The 21314-nt window shown below is 37.0% G+C and overlaps 4 protein-coding genes across 5 annotated transcripts; 2 read left to right on the forward strand and 2 right to left on the reverse strand.

Annotated features, from left to right (window-relative positions):
* The first annotated feature begins 16 nt into the window (after positions 1-16).
* Positions 17-4746, forward strand: LOC111446183. The gene is made up of 6 exons (XM_023084891.1): positions 17-716; positions 1662-1756; positions 1837-1959; positions 2348-3163; positions 3385-3595; positions 3710-4746. Exons 1-6 carry the CDS (start codon positions 404-406, stop codon positions 4240-4242), a joined length of 2091 nt encoding a protein of 696 aa, XP_022940659.1. The 5' UTR covers positions 17-403; the 3' UTR covers positions 4243-4746.
* A 202-nt stretch (positions 4747-4948) lies between these two features.
* Positions 4949-8035, reverse strand: LOC111446189 (DNA-dependent metalloprotease WSS1-like). Of its 2 annotated transcripts, none has more exons than XM_023084898.1 (5): positions 7627-7951; positions 7142-7337; positions 6067-6418; positions 5717-5835; positions 4949-5508 (listed from the first exon to the last, which is right to left on the reverse strand). In XM_023084898.1, the coding sequence occupies exons 1-5, from the start codon at positions 7779-7781 to the stop codon at positions 5317-5319; spliced, it is 1014 nt and encodes a 337-aa protein (XP_022940666.1). In that variant the 5' UTR covers positions 7782-7951; the 3' UTR covers positions 4949-5316. The 2 variants fall into 2 exon arrangements, with proteins under 2 accessions (XP_022940666.1, XP_022940664.1); XM_023084896.1 differs by adding an exon at positions 7958-8035 and having other exon boundaries at positions 4950-5508; positions 5717-6418; positions 7627-7835.
* Positions 8036-9380: 1345 nt separating this feature from the next.
* On the forward strand, positions 9381-12802 carry LOC111446193. Its single transcript, XM_023084902.1, has 6 exons — positions 9381-9662; positions 11356-11704; positions 11903-11987; positions 12070-12156; positions 12238-12477; positions 12562-12802. The coding sequence occupies exons 1-6, from the start codon at positions 9520-9522 to the stop codon at positions 12636-12638; spliced, it is 981 nt and encodes a 326-aa protein (XP_022940670.1). The 5' UTR covers positions 9381-9519; the 3' UTR covers positions 12639-12802.
* Positions 12803-13157: 355 nt separating this feature from the next.
* LOC111446192 (mitochondrial import inner membrane translocase subunit TIM50-like) lies at positions 13158-17439 on the reverse strand. The gene is made up of 10 exons (XM_023084901.1): positions 16980-17439; positions 16801-16889; positions 16574-16610; positions 15916-15977; positions 15708-15821; positions 15272-15376; positions 15080-15178; positions 14568-14724; positions 14346-14448; positions 13158-13566 (listed from the first exon to the last, which is right to left on the reverse strand). Exons 1-10 carry the CDS (start codon positions 17254-17256, stop codon positions 13521-13523), a joined length of 1089 nt encoding a protein of 362 aa, XP_022940669.1. The 5' UTR covers positions 17257-17439; the 3' UTR covers positions 13158-13520.
* Between the last annotated feature and the right edge of the window lie 3875 nt (positions 17440-21314).

Here is a 21314-nt window from a genome sequence, read left to right on the forward strand (position 1 = left end):
GGAATTTTTTTTTTTTTTTTTTTTTTGTGGATTTTAGGGTTTATGGTCTTCTATTGTGGTTGGATATTTAATTGAATTGTTATAATTTAGGGTATTTTGACTGTGGATTTAGCTTCCGATCTTGCCATGATATATCTAAGCTTTAGGATTCAGTAGTAGATTATTCGCCCGTGGATCATTTGCTCAGTTTTTCCCTTTTTGACTTGAGATCTAACAATTTGGGATGAGAAATTCTGGTCTTATGTATCTTGGGTAATCTTGATGGACTGGTCAACATTCAAGAACGGGTTGATTTTGTGTAGTAGTTCTTGGGATGAACGATTCTGTGTCCATTGGCTGTGTCATGGACCTGTGCTCATGTAATTAGCATTGAAGTTGAGTTTGGGTTCTTGTTGATTCTTTTATGCTGTTCTTGGCCAAAATGATGGGACATGGTAACTATTTTGTGGAGTGGAAGGAGCAATTTGTTTCGCAAGAACGGGGAAACCGCGTGGTTCATTATTTTTTGAAGGATTCTGCTGGAGAGTCTGTTCTTGCAGTTGTGGGGACTGAGAGAAGTGTCAGACACATGTTTTATGTTGTTGCAGACGAGTTTTTGCAAGCTCATGGGAAGGAAAACTCTGTCCATTCTGGTTTCAAATGGAGATCGAGGCGAGAGGTCGTGGATTGGCTTACTTCTATGTTATCAAAGCAGCATTCTCCTGGGGATCATTCTGGTTTGTCGTGCTTTTTTCGTTCTTATCTTTTATTTCTTTTGGACATTTGGATTCGTTGTGAATTCTTGTTCGAATTTGCAAAAGTATACACTTTTCGTTCTCTGTCTGCTTTTGTGAGTATTTGCATATTCTCTTTTGTAGAAAATTATTTAGTTGCCGAACACATTTCATGTGATTCACATGATTCACATGATCCATTGTCATTAACGACACTTGCTCAATCGAGAAAGTAGTATACTCGCCTCAAAGTCAACCATACATGGACGTTCAATGTAACGGCCCAAGCCCTTGTCCTCTTTGGACTTTCCCTCAAGGTTTTTAAAATGCGTCTCCTATGTAGAGGTTTCCACACCCTTATAAAGAGTGTTTCGTTCTCCTTTCCAACTGATGTGGGATCTCAAAATTCACCAATCTTGTTCTAGCGTCCTTGCTGACACACTGCCTCATGTTTACTGCCTCATGTTTACCCCCTCGCTGGCACATTGCCCAGTGTCTAGCTCTGATACCATTTATAACGGTCCAGGCCCACCACTAGCAGATATTGTCCTCTCTGGGCTTTCCCTTTCGGGCTTCCACTCAAGGTTTTAAAACGCGTCTAATAGGGAAAGGTTTCTACAATCTTATAAAGGGTGTTTCATTCTCCTCCCCAACTGATGTGGGATCTCACATTCAATGAGCCACATACCATCGTTTTCTTTTCCTTGCCATGCTTAGGTTGAATATGGCGACAAGGCTTCGACATTCTATGGCTATTTACACGTTACAAATTCATATTATTTATGAATTTTAGTTCTTTAGTCAAATGTGTTTCACTTCAATGAGGCGACACTTCTTGGTTGCTTTGAGGCAATCAAGATACTTGTCGCCTTTGAAAACATTTTATAATCCGTGGTTTTACGGTATTAAACTGTTGGTATTGGCATGTTGACAAAGTTTTCTATGCAGTGCCTTGTAAATGTGATGCAATACAAACACTGGGAACTCTTCAATTTTCACATAGTGGACTAGTTCTTCAACAATCCGATGTACCAGATGATAAAGTAAATGGCTTTCCTTTCATTGATTATTTTCAAACAATTTTGGGAAATTATCCCTCAGTTTGGTTTTGATTTTGACCTAGGTTCGGTCATCAAGGAATTCCAAGGGACTTGCATCAGATATTGTATGGTCTGGTGCTGCGTGGACCTGCGGTAAACGGCTCAAGCATTACCCGTCATTTTGCAGGAATGGGACTTCAATCGTGGTAAGCATGAAAGGATAAGGTGTTGCCATGGTTGATTAATGAGGTTTAAATATTAGTAACCAAGTTTAAATCTATGATGTTCCAAGTTTAAATCTCTGTACATCATTTAGATTCCAGTTTTATGCTTCAACATATCAGGACTCTTGCCTATTCATTGCAGCTAGAAATTTTCACTTCATCCAAGTTTAAATCTATGATGTTCTATCATGAAACTAATGTGAGTTAAATAAGAGAGAGCTTTCAATATTTTCTTGCTGTAAACGTCGGTATTTGCATCATCTATAAATAATATATGTTGGTATTTGCATCATCTGAGACGGTGCATACTGCATGTATGCACCGACATCTTCCTATTTTGACATTCCTCCTACTTATCAATGCTATTTAGGTACATTCTTTTGTTTATGTCATGGCTAAGGGAGAAAACCACTATCTTGCTTACCTGGAGGACATGTACGAAGATAAGAGGGGTCAGAAAAAGGTGAAAGTGAGGTGGTTTCATCATAGTCAGGAGGTGAAAGGTGTGATTGCATTACGAAATTCTCACCCGAGAGAAGTTTTTATCACACCATATGTGCAGACCATTAGTGTTGAGTGTGTTGATGGTCCTGCAACAGTCTTAAATCGTGAACATTACGAAAAGTGTGTGAATGCATTTCCCCATGATTCACTTTCGAAAGTTCATCTTTGCTATAGGCAGTTCAAAAGCAACCGACTAAAACCCTTTGACCTGAGTAAGCTGCGTGGATATTACGATCAGCCAGCCTTCTCTTGTTTGAGTCTCAATGTATTATCAAAATCTGAGCCCATTTTTGATAGTTTGACTGTGGAAGACGATGAAGATTTGGACCCAGAAAATAGTGTTAGACCGAAGGTTAAAAGGATGAGGAATGCTACAGGATGTAGAACATTTGAGTTAGAAAATGCAAAAGTTAGAAAGTCCGGTAGTCGTCGACATATGTTGACTCATAAATCTTGCAAGAAGCATAATTACAGCTTTTTAGGCAGCAGGTTTCTTTCTCATAAGCATGTTTTGGAGGATAATGACCCAGCATATGATGTCAATGAGAAGATAGAATTATTGTGTCAAGATAGTGGCATTCGAGGCTGCTGGTTCAGATGTACGGTCTTGTATGCATCGCCAAAACATATTAGAGTACAATATGATGATCTGCAAGATGAGGATGGCTATGGCAACCTTGAGGTAACGTTGAAGAGTTTCAATCGAACGGCTATGGCGTCAATGGTTTAGTCTAAACTATCTAGGTTGTGTAGTGTAGGTACAATTTTCTGTTTTCGGTTGACTTGTGTCGGATTGCAGTCAGGCTCTCCAAGTGCATTTTACTTGTAACCTTACTGCTCTATGTCTTTCTTGACAAGCGATTTCCACTGAAAGTGATAACCGACAAGTTTTTCTGCTTATAGGAATGGGTCCCTGCTTGTAAAGTTGCTCTACCTGATAAACTTGGCATGAGGCACCCTGGCCGCCTGATTACTAGACCAGTCCCTCAAGAGCAAATAGAGCTCACTCTCGATATTGGTGTTGCTGTCGATGCGTGGTGGAGTGATGGCTGGTGGGAAGGAGTAGTTACTGGCCTAGATTCAGGCAATGATGCTGTGCATGTCTACTTTCCAGGTATTCTTATAGAAAACATTAAGGCAATTGTTTCCTTAATATTGATTTTAAGCTAAATCTCCTGTTATTTAGTCGCGGTTCTTTGCAATGCAATCTTTTTTTTGCTTTTAATAGGTGAAAGCTTATTCTTGAATGTACATAGAACCAATCTTCGAGTATCAAGAGATTGGTTCGGGGGCTGCTGGATTGATGTTGAGGCAAAACCTTCTATACTTACATTGATATCTGACCGTAATAGAACAGACGACGAACGTTCCAAGTCTGTCGCCCATGTCAAATCCAGCAGTTTAGCTATGTCATGCATTGACACTAATGCTGGCACTAACTTTAGTGACACTAAAGAGGAAACGCTCGTGGAAACTGCATTAGCTAGTCTTGAAAAGCTTTGTGAAGTAAAGGATGGGCCGAAGCAGCCACTGTCGTCATCAGAAGATGACCAGAGTGAGGAGGAGGATGTGGTTGACACGAAAAACAGTAGGCGTAATTTGAAGGACGATAATGGAGGAGGTGATAATAGTAGTAGTGATAGTGAGAATGAAAATGATGAGAATAGCAATGGAGCTAAATCAGAAATGGATTCCATGGATATGGAAGCTGTAGATATTCAGAAAATGACAGGTGAGTTTACTTATAATAATAATCAGTAGCAGTGTTGGTTTTCATCAAGAATGTGCACTTTTGTGTTTATTCTAAGTAAGTTGTTGTATATAAGCTAAGCTAAGCTAACTTCTTTAGATCAATCCCTTAATGTGTACAGAATTGAGTGTCAAGTTCATATTGTTTAGGTTTAGTTGAAAGGTCTCAATGATGTATCAATACCTTCTTTCATGGATTAATTATTACTGTCTTGGATTTCAAGGACATATAATGTTGTAATGTACATTAAAACAGATGATTCTAAGAGTTCTTGTTTTCTCCTCTTCCTTGGCTCTGCAATGGTGTCGGTGTCGGTGTCGGTAGCCGTGACATAGCTTTTTCACAAAGTGAAAGAGCTCATCACAGCTTTTATTGTTTGGAAGGGATATCTCAAAGGATTGTTGTTGACCTTTGTGAGCAATATTGAGAGATGGTTGCAGGGTGGGTGATATGATAGGCTCAACATGTATCATCCCAATCACACTGATCTTTGTGAGAGTTGTATCTTTAATATGTAATTCTTGAATAGTTTATCATTTTTGTTTACTCTCGGAGTCCTCTGTTATTTCCATGAATTAAGCTTTAAAAATCTAAAACGAAACCACGTAAACTAAGCTTATGGATCACTAGAATTGGTGTAGTCGTTTAATATATTATATTCCATAGCGTCGTTTCAAATCATAGATCAAGTATCACAACTTCTACCCATCCTGTATATAATCCGTATAAATCCTTTTTGTTGTCCTGGAATACAAATTTTTTTAGTAAAGAGATTCTTTTGCAACAGTACTTTTAAGAAAATATTTTCAACTATGAAGCGGATGACAAAAAAAACCTCCTTAGATTCACACATAAAATTCATCAGGCTCTTCTAAGGCAGTACCATATCCTGATTACATGACTTGATCCAAGGAATGACAAGAGCACCAAAATGAACTGCATCAGTTACTCAATTGGATATTCTCTCAGTAGGAAAATAACAGAAGCATTCCAAATTTCAAAAGGCTAGATGCAACTTAATTTTCGTAGCAATCAGTCTAACTTATCATGAAGTTTAGAAGTCTCACCAGGATATGAAGCCCCTCTCAAGTGCCAAGATTCGGTCCTCGAGTCGACGCTGGCTGACCATGAGAATATCTCCATTGACCACAAGCTAAGCATTTCTCCAACTTCACACTGTTTTCTAAAGTGCAGAATTTACATGACCAGAATCTGTACTTGGTATCAGCATCTTTCGACTTTTGTGACAAACAAAGCTCACATATTGGAGCTAGTGGCTGCATGACAATCAACATTGGCATGGGAAAGAAAAAAACAGTGAGATACTTGGCAGGATGATAAATAATAAACTTGCCCCCAGTGATGAACTTCAAGGTAAATATGAAATTGATTTACATGTTTATATGAAGCAATACTAAATTCGATAAAAGGACCAATCTAAGGTTCATATAGCATTCAAATATATGAAAAGTTCACAATACTTACTGGATTCAGTAAGGTGCAATTCCCGCACTCCCACATGGAATGTTCTTCAGGATGAAGTGTTCCATCGTGAATTGGCATCGAATTAGAGGATGAACAGGAGAAATCTATTGCGCTAGTTTCTGCACAAGGTTGGGGAAATATAACTCTATCTGACATTTTGTATCGCTTATTTGGTTCCTCATCATAGACGGCAGAGGACCCAGGGATTAAAACGTCTTCAGATAAATCAACAAAATGAGGTTTCAAATGACCACGGGAAGACTTATTGGAACTCTTTTCTGATTCACGATTTCTTTTCTGGTGTAATGTATCCACACGATTACTTAAATTGCTAGAGGGCCCTGATTTACCTGCGTGAGAGGAATGAACCGTGTCTGATGGAAAATCAGAGCAACATTCCTCATCTACAGGCATTTCTTGAGATGAAGCACACCAAATATCATCCTGAAGCCTCCTTTCTGCAGCCATTGCAGCTGCTTGTACAGGACTTAGAGCAACCATGATGTTGCTATCACCACCAAGCCGATTAGGACCAGAAGGAAGTAGAGATCCCAAACGTTTTCTTCCTTCTGCAGCGGCTAAGGCAGATTTGCGGAGGGAAGAGAGAGGGGGTTGTTGAGATTTACCACCCAAACGCCTCCCCGGTAGTTCAAATCCCTGTGCTGAGCCACTAATTCCCTTAGCCATCAACTCCTCACATTCCTACATATTCAAAAATCATGAAATTGATGCATGGTAAGAAACAATGTTCAATCAAAATGAAATTTCCTACAATAAAATATAAAAATAAAAATTACATCGAAGAATGTTCTCTTCAATGAAACTTAAACACATCAGATTGCAAATGGAAAACAAATTTGTAGACAATCAGTAAAAGTAAAAACATGATGAACATTTATGAAATGCAGAGAACTAGAAGGAACAAAATCTTGTCACAGAGGATCCGGGGGACTTCACTTAAAATTTGTACAAGTAATTCCAAGTAAACAATTCAAAATATTCTCAAATTGATATTTTTATCTATAAAGTTATACTCAAATTGATAACTATCAGTTTAATGCATCATAATTGTCCTATACAAGTATTAATATTATAAAATCACAACATCATAATCTTATTATAAAATCACTATATTATAAACCTATACTACATCCACCGCCGCTTGTCCAAGTACACAATTTGATGAGCCCCCTCCATGCAGCACTTGATAATAAGTATCATAGAAGACAACGACACTTCTTTAATCTCATATCAGTGATAATTGCTTTAACCATTATACATGGCCAGGAGAACTTATACTAGGAAGACAAATGTAAATGGAACGGATACAATCAAGCAAAGATTATTGACATGAATATCATTCTTTATGTCCTTTTCAGATATTTTAATAACAAAATCATTAAGAAAAATGCATAAACGAAGCACCTTTCTAAGTTCATCCCAAAGCTTGTAGAAACTGGCATTGTGAGGACTAATGAGATTGTGGCAAAGCTCATGTAACATTGTATCCAAAACTTGATTGAAGGGGAAGAAATCTCCATCCCTATTTGGCCTTCGAAGCCTCAACTTCACATGAATTCCACGTCCCACATTTAATCCTAAAAGTGCTGGATTTTTTGGGCTACAATTCATCAATAAACAGGATGAATGCAAATCTTTTCAATTGTTCAATGAAAATTTTCCTTTCTTGTTAAGGAAAATGCCGGAAGAAATAGACTCCACTATAGTTGACTCAACCAAAAGTACAACATCTTCAGTATTTTTTTTTTTCATTTCGTCACATCCAACAAGAACGTAAAAAATGAACAGATATAGAATCCGAAATTAAAAAACAATAACAAAAACTACAATCCTAGGGTTGTAACGAACAAGAAACAACATGGTGTAAACTTATTGTAAGTAACATTTACCAGAATTCCGAAAGGACCTTGACTCGCCATTTGCGTTTCCGCATAATAGGTTGAACTTGTTTGGCAATTCTCTCCAGAATCTCCTTAGCTTCTTTCTCCCCAGCCTTCTTCAGGGCTTTAATCTCCCAAACTTTGTTAAGGTCGCCCACATTCATGTCACGGAAGAAAAATCTTCGGAACCCCGAAGCGGCTAGGGCGAAGTGGAAGAACTTAACAAGCGATTAAACACGCGAAACTTCAGAAATCAGAAGCACCGTAATTACAGACAACAGTAATCTAAATCCGCTAATTCCAAAGAATGTTTGAATCATGAAGAAGAGATACATTTCACCTTGATCGAGAGTTGGCGGGAGTTTTTGGATTCGCTCGTACCGCAAGAAATCGTAATGAACAGCAGCCTGGTTGGGGACGCAATACGAAGCCATTGGATAAATTGAGGAAATAATACAGAAGGGATCTTTTTAAAATAGGCTTAGCTCGATGCGAACGTTAAACGAACACGACTCTCTACAATGGTATGATGATATTAGCTCTCATAGCTTTGTTTTGGGCTTCCCCAAAATGTCTTATACCAATGGAGTTAGTATTCCTCACTTATAAACCCATGATCATTCTCTAAATTAGCCGATGTGGGACTTCCATCATCCAACATCGGAGAGAGGGTGTTCATATGATCGATAACTCATTTAATTTTGATTCCTTAGTTTAAATCATAAGATGGGTTAGGGTTTTTTTTTTAATTGAATTTTTTAAAAATTGAAAATTTGATTCAATTTGCAAATTTACATCTTTCTGATCGAGTTAACCGAATCATTCTAAGAACAAAGTTACAATTCAACTCGATCATAGTTTTACAAAGATTAAGATATTTGTGATGAATTATTATGACTTATAAATGTTTGATATTTAAATTTTATGAATTTTTGTGAATAAATTAATTTTTTTTTTCCTTCTCTTCTGAAGTTTATTAATATTTTATTTCAAGAGTACCTATAAATAAAAAGTGTTTAAAAAGATATTCGCAAGCTTTTAAAAATTTCATTAATACCCTTAATCTTAATTCAAAAACACCATTAAATGTTAGTATTCATACAGGACCGTTAGTGTCACAATCACGGTTTCTAGGCAACGGATTTGGCGATTGTGCGGCACCTACTCTCAGCACGGAGTGTGTCAAGCCTACTTCGAGTTACGTTGCCTGTAGTCGAGCAACTTGAATACAAGCCTCGAGTCTTGATTTATAGAGAAGACATTGAGATTGGTGTTATATAAGAATGTAAGCAAAAGACAGACAACAACAACTGCTTACTGCATATAACTATCGGGTAGATATAAGTTGACAACTAGTCATATCTCCGTATAGTACATTTTGAGGCATTTCATGTCTACCAGTCGTAGCCATAACATCGCCGAAACGTCGTACTCTTAAAGAAAACAAGAAAGAAATAATACAACATGAAAGCGGTAAAAGAAAGCAATAGAGTAGTACAAGGCAAAGGTTTCAGTGTGTCACGGGCATGAGGATGAGCGACATGCCTTGGACAAGCATGACCGTGATAGTTAGCCTCACGTTTTAAATTTAAAAGTATTTTTGAGATAAAATATATATATATAATTTAAAGTTTTGAGAGTATTATGAAAATTTTAAATATTTGTTTGAAATGAAAAGAAAAGATTTTTTTTTGGATAAACATAAAAGTTTAGTAGGAAGGAGAGGAATGGAAGCACAATCAGTTTTGTTGTTCTAGTGGGCGAACGTTCTTTTTCTAATTTTGAGCGGTTTTTCTACTCGTAGCCGATACTTAGCCAAAAATCTCTATTCAACCCGCTCTACTTCAAATCTACATCGCATTTGATTAAATTTTCGTCTGGATTCCTAAACTGGGTTCAACAATGGCGGGTTTAGCTATTGTTTTGGATCTATTACGGAAAAATTCCGTTCTCAATACACAGCAGAGTCTCCACTCCTATGGCGCTTTCTCGGCCGCCGCCGCTGCCGCTGCCGGAACCCCTTTTGCGTACAGAGCTTTCATAGGGTATGTGCTTATGCATTGACGCTGCCTTGAGTTTGGTTTCTTTTAATTCACTTTTATCTGCTGAATTTCTCTTTGGATTGGATTCGACTGTTGAGATTTATAGCTTTGAAGAGGTGCAGATTATAGCCGGATTATGCTTGTCATGGTTTAAAATTTGATGAATCGCTGGAGTTCTTAGCGTGTTCATCTTGAAATTCAAATTTATCTGTGCCTTGAAATACTTTGTACACTGGAGATTGTTATTGTTAGGTTTGTGGGTTTGTGCAAATCGTTGTTAATCGGTTGGTAATCATTGTTTATCTGTTTGAGAACGTATTTTAGTGTTTGCTTTTTCATTAGGAGTTTTCAGTTGTGGTAAAGTACGATAATTATGTTTGTTAATCAGAGTTGAGAATCTAGCCCGGAGGGTGGCCCTGGTGGTAAGGATTTGGGATGCTTAGAGGTGCCTTGTTCTGGATTCAAGGTCCTTGTAGAATATTTGATAACTTCAAATCATTCTTGCTGCTTGGGGTAGGATTAATGGAGGTTAGTTATGAGCAAAAGATGCAAGGAATGGGCCACTGAACCTCGATAACCTGGTTATTGAGAGAGAGAAATTTTAATCTTCGTAGGAAGGATCACTGTGAGATCCCACATCGGTTGGAGAGGGGAACGGAACATTGCTTATAAGGGTGTGGAAACCTCTTCCTAGCAAACGAGTTTTAAAACTGTGAGCTTGATGTCGATACGTAACGGGCCAGAGCGGATAACATCTGTTAGCGGTGGGCTTGGGTTGTTACAAATGGTATCAGAGTCAGACACCGGGTGGTATACCAGCAAGGACGCTGGGTGTCACAATCGCACTCTTGCGACAGAGGGATAGCGATTGCGTGACACTTGTTCTAACCAAGCGAACAAGTCAGTTGTGAGAAATTTGGACGTTCTGGACAACGTCTGCATATGTTCGAACCTCGAGTCACGTTATAAGAAAAGGCTTAGAAAACGTGAAGAGGAAATACATTTGAAAACGATTTGAAGAATTGAAGAAAGCAATGTCATATGACTATAAGCAAATAAAGAAATATCACGGCTTAAATAGCATATAACTTAGGGTAGGAAAAAGTGACAACTAGTTATATCCTCTTATAGTACATTTTGAGGCATTTTGGGGCATTTTAGCCCTGACGGGTGTAGACATGGTTTTGGTGAACGGTCATACACCTCCGTATTGACCCAACGTGAAATGATAAAAGCCTGTCTAGGATGAAAGCATGTAAAAGGGGTTTGGAACGGATATGCAACCATGGACAACCGTCCTAGACAAGCAAGACCGGAACATCTGCCATGCGGCCATAGCCTTGGACAAGCATGACCGTGACACTGGGACCTCAAAGAGGGTAGATTATGAGATCCCACGTCGGTTGGAGAGGGGAACAAAACGTTCCTTATAACGGTGTGGAATTCTCTCCCTAGAAGACACCTTTTAAAATCGTGAGGCTGATGACGATACTTAACGGACCAAAGCGGATAATATCTGTTAGTAGTGTGACTCTTTGAAAATTTACGACACTCTCAGATTTACTGTTATCATGTTGCCTGCTAGGTGCTTTCATTCTTAACTTTTGCTTACAGATGAAACTGAGTCTTTATAAACAGTTTATGCTATGATTCACCTGTGATTGAATACTTGACATGGCTGGTCATGCTGCTACAGTAATTACAGGATTCCCATGGCTCATTGCGATGCTGGTGTGGATGTGACTGAGGATAACTACTTCTCAAATCTACAGAGTGCATCAACGAAAATCTTCGAGCACGAGTCTCTTCAATACGGTACGAAGGAGTACAACCTCGAATTAAAGCCACTATTCTCAGCTTTCCAATGGAGGATGCTTGGTATGACAACCTTGAGGTCGTTTTTGATGTTTTATTTGCCTCTTTTGGAGCCTCATGCCAAGTTGGAAGACGAGGACGATGACGATTTTCTAGATGATGCTCAAGAAGAGAAGCATGTCGATCTAGTTTCGCCCTTTAAAAAGTCCATCAAACAAATCTTTCGTGAGGTCTGTTCAATTGCTCATCCTCTGATTAAGCATGTTGATCTAGTTCTTATTCATGAGTTCGTTGGTTCGGGTGTCGTGTAACCAGCTTTGGGAGCAATATCTCTACCAAAACTACCTTCTTTCATCTGTCTCTATAATATGTTTTTCTTGTAACATCTGAAATGAAGCTAATTGATTGCCTTATTTGGATATCATCAGACTACCGTCGTCACGACGAGACGTGTTTTGGAACGAATTGCTGTCCACTATGCTTCGCAGAGAATAGCATGGAAGCTTCTTAAAGGTATAAATCTCCTCACCGTTCCAAATTTTTTGGGTTTAAAATGGCAAAGAAGATATGAACTTGTCTATTCATGACATGACAGATGTTCCCAAATCTGCTGTTCGTAAGGCTGGACGAGGACTGTCTACTCCGATCTACTTCTTCCGAGTTAGTAGGACGACTTTCAGAGGTTAAATTCTATCTACCCAGCTCCCCCGACCCCGACTCTTGAATGCTCATTGTATTTTCCTGTTTGGAAACGACAATGCAGGACACGCTCTAGGAGTTGCAGCTTCATGGCTTGTTCAAGTCGGTATCGAAATCTACCGATACATATCAGAGAAAATAAAATCCGAAGAAGACAATATCGTTAACAAGACCGAGAAACTAGTACTTCTAAGGAAGAAGATTGCAGGCGCTACCCTTCGGTGTAGCTCGTCACTAGTTTTCGCTTCCATTGGAGCAGGTATCGGCGCCACGCTCTTCCGCCCATCAGCTGGCCAGTGGATCGGTAAATTTACACCCTTATAAATCGGTAGCGAAATGTCGTGACTGGTTGTTTTTTTACCCTTGGAAGGTTTGATTTTGTGTGCAGGATGTGCCGTGGGGGACTTGGCAGGGCCTGTTATTGTGACAGTTTGCCTGGAGAAAGGTTTGAACTTGGATCTTTAGGTTTCTGTTCTAGAGTTTAATGTGCTGACTGATTCTTTGAGCATTGTGGCTATTTAATCACCAGACTTTGAACAAGTTTTAAGTATATGTTGTTAGCCACATGAATGTAAAACTGATATGAAATGAGAATTTATTAAATTTCACCTTAATTGGTGTGTGATAAGTATGTAAATGTATAAGTCCATGACAACGCCTTTATGAAGTCGTTTTAAATGAATGTTTTCGCATAAAAAAAGTTACGCCATGTATATGGTAAAATAGAAAACTAGGGTCGTTACATACTATGTAATGTGGGTCAATATATGGTAGAGTAGAAGATTAGGGTCGTTCCACACACACGCATATATATATAGATATAAATGAGGCAGGGCAAGAACGAGGGTAGAGAATGTAATCTTATCTCCGACCCTGTTTAATTAGCGGAGAGAAGTCTTTGCCCTCTCTCTTTCCCATTCCCCATCTAAATGGAGATTCCCATTCGCCAATACCTATGAAGAAAACGCACAGAAACAAATGTCATGATTGAAATGGGTAAATTCACCAGTTTTGATGCATTCTGAAAGGGACAATACAAAATCAAAGGGTTATAATTGTGTAACTAGACATTGACGGTCATAGCTATTCAGGAAAACTCAAGATGATATCCATATCATGACACACAAAATCAAAACTTCATTGCCTGCCAGAACAAGATGAGGCAAATGAGTAGCAAAATTTATGAGAGAGGCTCTAGCTTATCAAGAACCTGGAACTTACGGAAATGTATAACAGAAAATCCATTGTCTCAATCTCAGGTTTCTTCTACGCCTGCAGAGGAAAGTTGGTTATCTTTGTTTTTGTTCCACACTACAATTTCAATCAACTTTTTACACTATTCTGATCTCAACGCTTCCATAGTCGCCCTTGCTGCTTCTGTTCTTGTATCCGCCTGCATCGATCGCTAAGATGTTGATCAAATAGAACATGATTTTATGTGATATATAGATCATTTGAAGTAATGTCGATCGCAGTCATTTAAATTAGTTGATTAATTCATTTCATTCCATCTCACAATAACTAAGCTTCTACTTTGCAGGCATTTTAATTAACTTTGTTGGATGTCTTTTATTAGAAAATACTCAAACTTTACAAGCAAACCTATAAATACCACAAGAACATTACATTAAGCCTCCACATGAATCACATAAGTCTACCATAAAACAGGTGTTCTCATGAATCGCATGAATCTATAAAGGGCCCAACGAACAATATAAATCACAACAGGTAATAATGAAACTATTTCCTCCAGCATACGAAAAGAATTTGAACAAAAGCAATACGAAAACAATCAAAAATCAACTAAAAAAGTTGGATTATCAACCCTTCTAAATTATCATTTTAAACTCTTTTTTTTTTCCCTAAGCTCTCATTTGTTTGATTTTGGCCATTTGATCTCCAATGTCTATTATCCAGTTAAATACTAACAAAGAAGTTGTAACTAACGAGATACCATGCTAGCTAACGTGTAATGTCAGGTAAACTTTCTTGTATTAATTAACTCTAATTAGTGGTAGATATTAAGTTGATAGATCTATTATAATAGCATGAGGACATAGATCTGCATATTGAAAATAGCAAAGTAAACAAACTAGTCTTGGAATTCAAATTGAGCCAGAAAGAGAATAAAAATGCTATAGTTACATAATTTAAAAGCAGAAGAAGAATCACCTTTGATGCTCTTTAGAACGTCTTATAAATTCTGTGGGAATATCACATCCATTATATGATTCTAGCACTTGTCTGATGTCAGCTGGACTATTTCGTGCAACAACTGCACAATCAAGTAAATGTTCAAGCATTTGTGACTAGAATTACAAATTTTCACTGACCAATAAAATCATCCATAGTTATGAATTTTCATCATATTAATTGCAAGAGAAGAATGCTTACACTCGAGAAATGGTATAAAATCAAGAAGAGCAGTATCATCTGCCTCACACTTCCATGGCTTTATTGGAACAGAGTTTTCTGGTTGTAGACTACTGTCAAATGCATGGCCACTCAAATAAATAATCTTCCTGGGATCCCTGTTAAGCTTTGACAGGTCCTGTTAAAAAAAAAAGTGCATTAGAGAATTGAAGAAATTTGGAAGGGTTACCTAACCAAATTATTAGTATATTCATGATAGATCACCATTCTTCTATTTATCATTTTTCATCACTTTCATCCTCAATAATTTCAAGAAGAAAGTTTACTAGAACATGAGCAAAAAGGAAAATATAATTGGAGTATAATGCATATGGCAATGAGGTAATGTAGAATGGTAAATTTTATGGCGCGAGCTAATGTTAAACAACTGGCCATGATCTTTAAGTCTCACGTGAGTGCAAAATTGTAAGATCCAAATATCTAGAGAATAATTAATTAGAGAAGAAAAAAATAAGCCCTCATCCATAACATACTCTGTAATGTTTTCCATTCTCGTACTTTGTAGCTGCTCTTGACAACCTATATCGTATGCAATGCTTGGGATCCAACCTATCAATGACAGGATCAACATACTGCAATAGCAAGACAAAATAGGTAGAACTTTGCAGTGATCAAAATTTATAAGTGTAGCAATCAAGCTTAAGATTAAAAGAAAAATAAATTACCATATTTGATTGATCAGAGAATATAACAATTTCATAAAATTGGGCAAGATGTTCCAAGAAAGAATCAACTCCAGGTCTTTTAAATGTCTGCCAGCCTCTTTCTCGCTTTATGAGCACAAAAACAAGAAGTCGTTATGACCAAGCATAGAAGAAAAACATCATAAATCCAATTATAAAAGAAATTCAAGAAGAGTTTATTGATTAAAATAAAAAAGATGAAGCTCCTATGAAAAAAGCTAGTCAAAATGAAGTTCGACCAATTCACTAATTAAAAATAACAACTTTTCAGCCAAGAAAACAGCTCTCACAAAAAAGAAAGCGAATACGAAAAAAGGAAGCCAAACAAAGAAGGCGAAAACTACAACCGGAGCTACCCAAAAAGATAGAAATAAAGAAATTATAAGGGCACCGACATAAGCTTCAATATTAGCCTTACCGTCCAATCAGAGTGCACTAGAGTCTCATTTAGATCTAGAACAAGCGTAAATACATGTTGTTCCAAGGGATGCAAATCTGGAAGAAGCATTTCTGCATTGGGTTCAGTATAACCCTAAACGATACAGAAACTTAAGATTAGAGAAAAGTGAATTTACAGAGGATAATAAACATCCAAGGACTATGTCAAACAGAAATAACATACGCACTTTAACTTGTTCTTCAATTGTCTTCCTCAAATCCAGGTAAACATCAGCTAGTTTTACAGGAACTGCAACAAGAAGTTCTTTTTGTCAACTAATATTACTACAAGTTAGAGATGACATAGAATAAGCATAAAAGAGTAATAGCAAAGATTACAATATATTTGCAACTCTTTACTTTGTCAAGTCACAGGAATCGTGCAGCATTTGAAAAGTGTGCTTTTTGTACAAGAGCACCAAAAACACCTTGATGGAGGCAAAGCATCCTCTATCAAGCATGCACTTCGGCACCACGCTCAGCTGCTGAGGCATCGGGGCGCATTTAATATTTACGTCCCTTAGCTTAAGTGATATAACTTAGGCTTACAGTTATAAAATTTATCAGAGAGAGAGAGAGAGATGACTTCTGGTCTCTCTCTGTGCTATCTCCAATGGAAAGCAAAATTCTTAGATCTCTCTCCCAAAACCAGAAGCCCTCATCTCTAAATTAGCTTATTTTCTACAATGTGTATGAGCTCCAAAGAGTTATTTTGCTCTTGTAGGGATTTCAAATTATCCACAAAGGGTAACCCGTAAATGGTCTTCCTCATAAGATTAACGTCATGCAAAGATGAAGCATTTGAATTGGAAATGTGAATAAGAACAAGAGGTTCAGTTCTTCTACCTGTCATTATCGTGGAGTATAGCCTGCCCTGAACTTTCTGCAAAAGAAAAATCATGGGAAAATGTTATGCTTTGCACCACAAAACGATGGAAGTAGAATACAGAGAGACGTGAAAGAAATGCATAAGCAGGAAGCCTCAATTGACGACACAAACAACTCAAAATAAGTTGCAGAATATGGCTAAGTTTCTCAAACTCAAGATCAAACACATTGTCACACACACTTACATCAACACCAGAAACATCGTCCATGGCAGTATAACTTGCAGACCGACGGAGAGCTTTTGCCTTCTCCGCAATTTCATCGTAACTATAAGCTGAAAAAACAACACACCAGTCCATTACACCAATTAATTCATACATGAAATAAAAACGAGATCAAACTCCATCGAATCCATGGAAAGTACCATAGCTGGCGTAACCAGCAACTGCAGTAGTCGCCGTCAGAGCACTAATCAAACTGTACTTGAGGAAATTCAAGGGCTTAGAGGAAGAAGAAGAAGAAGAAGAAGAAGAAGAAGAAGAAGTGGCTTGCGCATCGGGTGGAATCTGATCGGAGACGAGCTTCTGGGACGCAATGATGGAATCCTTGGAAGGGGTCGAAGCGAGGTCGGAGCTCATAAGACGTCCATGGCGATTCTTTAGCAAGGAAATAAATCGGGATCGGAATATCGGAGGGGACATTTTCGGAGAATTAAGTATGATCAGTTTTCGTTCGGATGTTTAGGGTTCCGGCGAAGAGGGAGAAGCAGCGGAGAGAGGTCTGCTCCGGCGTTGAAAGGGCTGTTTGCGTTTGGAGGCCGCTGTATATGACACTCTGGTTCACGGCAAGGATCCAAAAGTTGGTGTTTAAACCCTTTTTTTCTCAAAATAAAAAAATGGCTAAATTAATGATATAATAATAATAATAATAATAAATACCTCCTGTGAGTTTTGATATGTGTAAATCACTACAGTGGAGTAAGATTCGGATTACCTTGTGAATATCTCAAGGCAAGAATATTGTTTGAGATTGGAATCACTCCACAATCAAGGTTGTCGTATGATTCTTGTTGATCAAATATCTCAAGGTAAGAACACTTGATTGAGATTCGAATCACTCCACAACCAAGATTGATCATGTCGAACTTGAATGATTCTACATTCAACCTTAACTGCTTGCAAAGAAACTTAGTCATTAGCTAAAAAAAAGTACAAAGGCTTCTTTTACTGTTTACTGTATTTTCAAGTTACTTACATTCATACTGCATGCTATAATTAACCCTTATGTAATTATAATATAAATAAATAAAAGTCTTAAAATTTATTGATGAAATACAATACCTCTAAATTACTCTAAATTGTAATGTGGCATGAATTGAAATATCTTTTGATAATTTCAGTAATATTTTCTTCACATCTTCATTGAAGTATATTATATGATTGATGTCTCTTGGTTCATATCAAATACTATCGCCATGGGTATGAGGCATTTTTGGGGAAGCCCAAAGCAAAGTCACGAGAGTTTATGCTCAAAGTGTACAATATCATACCATTGTGGAGAGTCGTGTTCATCTAACGGAGGGTTTGAGAGATAATATAAATACTTTTTAGTTAAATTAATAAAAAAAAATACTACTTCAAATTTCGTTTTTGGTGCAAATATTGTTAAAGACCTCACGTTTTCTAAAACAGAATATACGAATACATTCTCACATAGCACATACGAAACTTCTCGAACAAGCTAGAATCTCAAGTAACTTCTAGATCATCGACATGTCTCTATCGTTTACTTTTGTAATAAGACTATTGAGTGTTCATTCGATTCACCATAAACCGAGACGCTTTTGGAATAGAACCTACTTTTAGAGAGGAAGAGACTCTCTTATACTAACATTGGTTTTATTCTTAGCCCCCACAACTATGGTGGACAATTTCATTCAATTTCCCCATCTTTGTTCCTATTTAAAACAATCTTGTTTTCCTCCACCTACTTTTTTGTAATTTTTTCAACTCGACCCGACATTCAAATGTATTTTGATTACTACACCAAAAAAATTCATGAATTTCCGCTATCTCCTCCCGTCGGAGTCCAGCGTCCTCGTTGTCACTCGTTCCTTTCTCCAATCGATGTGGGACCCCCTTTGGGGCCAGTGTCCTTAGCACACCACCTCGTGTCTACTCCGTATGGGTAAGAGCCTCCTCACTGGCACATAATTCAGTGTCTAGCTCTAATACCATTTGTAATGGTCCAGGTCCACCGCTAGCATAAATTGTCCTCTTTGAGCTTTTCGTTTCGAGCTTCCTCTCAAGGCTTTAAAACACTGGAGAAGGTTTCCACACCCTTATAAAGGGTGTTTTGTTCTCCTCTCCAACAAATGTGGGACGTCACATTTTAATTATAAAAATGAGAGAGAGAATGTAACGCTCCATACCCAGAATTCAGAATTTGGATTTAACACCTTCTAATGGCCCCGACAATCCCCTGCAACAAGGTTACATTACTTATTGCTTGCATCTAAGACTAAAGATTATTCTCATGAACCAACACGAGTCATTTTAGCATGTTTTGTCCTCAGTCACATGCATCTTAAGAAAATTTTAAGAAGGTCATTCCTTCCAATGTGGTCTGTGTTTTTTTTTTTTTTTCTCGGGTATCAATTTTACTTTATAATAATAAAGAAATTTGAATTACTCGAAAGCATATGAAGATGTTGACTCTTTAAATATTCACTCCAAATGCTTTTTCCTTTTTTTGCTAAGAATCTCGTCTCGAGTTCATATCAATTTCACCTTTTTTTTTTAATTTAATTTTTTTCCTCGACACGAAGAAAATTTACGATCGCATTCCTCAAAATTTAGCCTACCGAATTAGAGTCGAGTGAAATTGACTTCAATAATAAAGTTGTTACTCTTATTATGAAATCTCATCTTAAAACCCTAAATCCGTTCATTTGATTCGGATTACGTTGTTGATCGAATATCTCAAGACAAGAACATTGTTTGAGATTCGAATCACTCCACAAGCAAAATCGATCATGTCTAGCTGGAATGATTCTTGTTGATCAAATATCTCAACGCAAGAACACTTGTTTGAGATTCGAATCATTCCACAAGCAAGATTGATCATGTCGAGCTTGAATGATTCTACATGCAACCTAAACTACATAGAATTGCAAAGAAACTTAGTCATTGGCTAGAGAAAGCACAAATGCTCTTTTTACTATATCTTCCCAGTCTTCCTACAAATACAACATTCATACTTCTTCAATGCGGCATGAATTGAAATATCTTTTGATAATTTCAACAATATTTTCTTCACGTCTTTATTGAAACATATTGTTGATTGATGTCTATTTTGAAAATAACCTAAAAAAACATATAAATAATAAAAATTAATTATAAAATTAAATAAATATATGTCTCGGGTATATTTTAAATTCAATCAAATTTATAAAATTTTCATTTATTTGATCTCACATTTTAAATTTTTCTCCGATCATATATTTTTTTTAGTAAGCTACAAATATATTTTTTTCGGTATATCCGTGATTTATATATTATTTTTTGCTAAAATTAAAGTATATACACTTCTAGTAAACCCTTCTTTATTTTTTTTTCAAAGAACTCGATTCTTTAAAAAAAAAAACAAAAAGAAAGTTTCGACATATTCGAAAGAAAAGTGGAAGAAAACAACGTGATAGTTAATGATGTTAATTTTTGTCTTTTTGTTCGTAAATTTGTATAAAAGAAATTAATTTAATTTCGGGATAGTTTCAAATTTTTTCGATAATGGATAACCGCATAAATAACTAGCCAGCTCAAATGATTGATTAGACCTTATTTATCAACTCGAGCATAATTCTGTAGATAATTCGTTAATAGCGTTCTTAAACATCGAAGTAAAAATACACGGTGTATCTTTTCCTTATTTCGTTCATCGATAAATTGATTTTTTAGGTATTTCGAAGATTTAATTCCTAAAAATACAAGCTCGTGATCGTATTTTAATGTTTAAACGAAAACCCGACAAACCAAATATTAAAAACATTTTAATTGGCTTATAGTATTTGTCAAGAATGTGAATTTTGTTACAAGTATACAAGGTGTCATATCATTATTATTATTTTTTTCTTCAACTAATAAAATTAATTACTAATTAAACTACCACTAGAGTTTTTTTGAGCATCCTCAATGATTTCTTCCTTCATTCTTTTGATAAATTCATCGAATTTTCGGTTAAGTTCTTCATTGCTCAACGCATCGTCATTCTCTTCTTCATCGGTTGTTCTATCGTCGTGTTCTTCAACATCATCGTCGCCAATTTTTGGAATCGAAATGGTTCTTTCTTCAGACTCATCGTTCTTTCCTCGTGTTGTTGTTGTAAACACTGTTGTTTGTTTTTCGTCCTCTAACATCGTTGGAGGAGACAAAGGGTCGAGCTCGTAGACACTGAAAGCGTCGTAATTTGGTCGGGAAGTGGAGAGAGATTTGAATAGACCGGAATATTTTGCGAGAAAAACGAGGAGACCGTTGCAGAGAAGGAACATGAAATTCTTGTCGATCGGTTGGTTGGAAGAGTGGAGAATTGGGGAATGGAAGAGCCAAGATGGAAGGGTAAAGAAGAAGGACAACAAAGAGATAGAAAACAATAATTTTGTTACCTTTTGAAGTGTTTGGTTGTTGATTTGGTCGGCCATGGCCTTGTGTTCTTCTTGAGCTGAGGAAGAAGATGAGCTTAGTGTTTTTTTTTTTTTTTTTTG

This window comes from Cucurbita moschata, unplaced genomic scaffold (assembly GCF_002738365.1).
Source record: "Cucurbita moschata cultivar Rifu unplaced genomic scaffold, Cmos_1.0 Cmo_Scf00008, whole genome shotgun sequence".
NCBI lineage: Eukaryota > Viridiplantae > Streptophyta > Magnoliopsida > Cucurbitales > Cucurbitaceae > Cucurbita > Cucurbita moschata.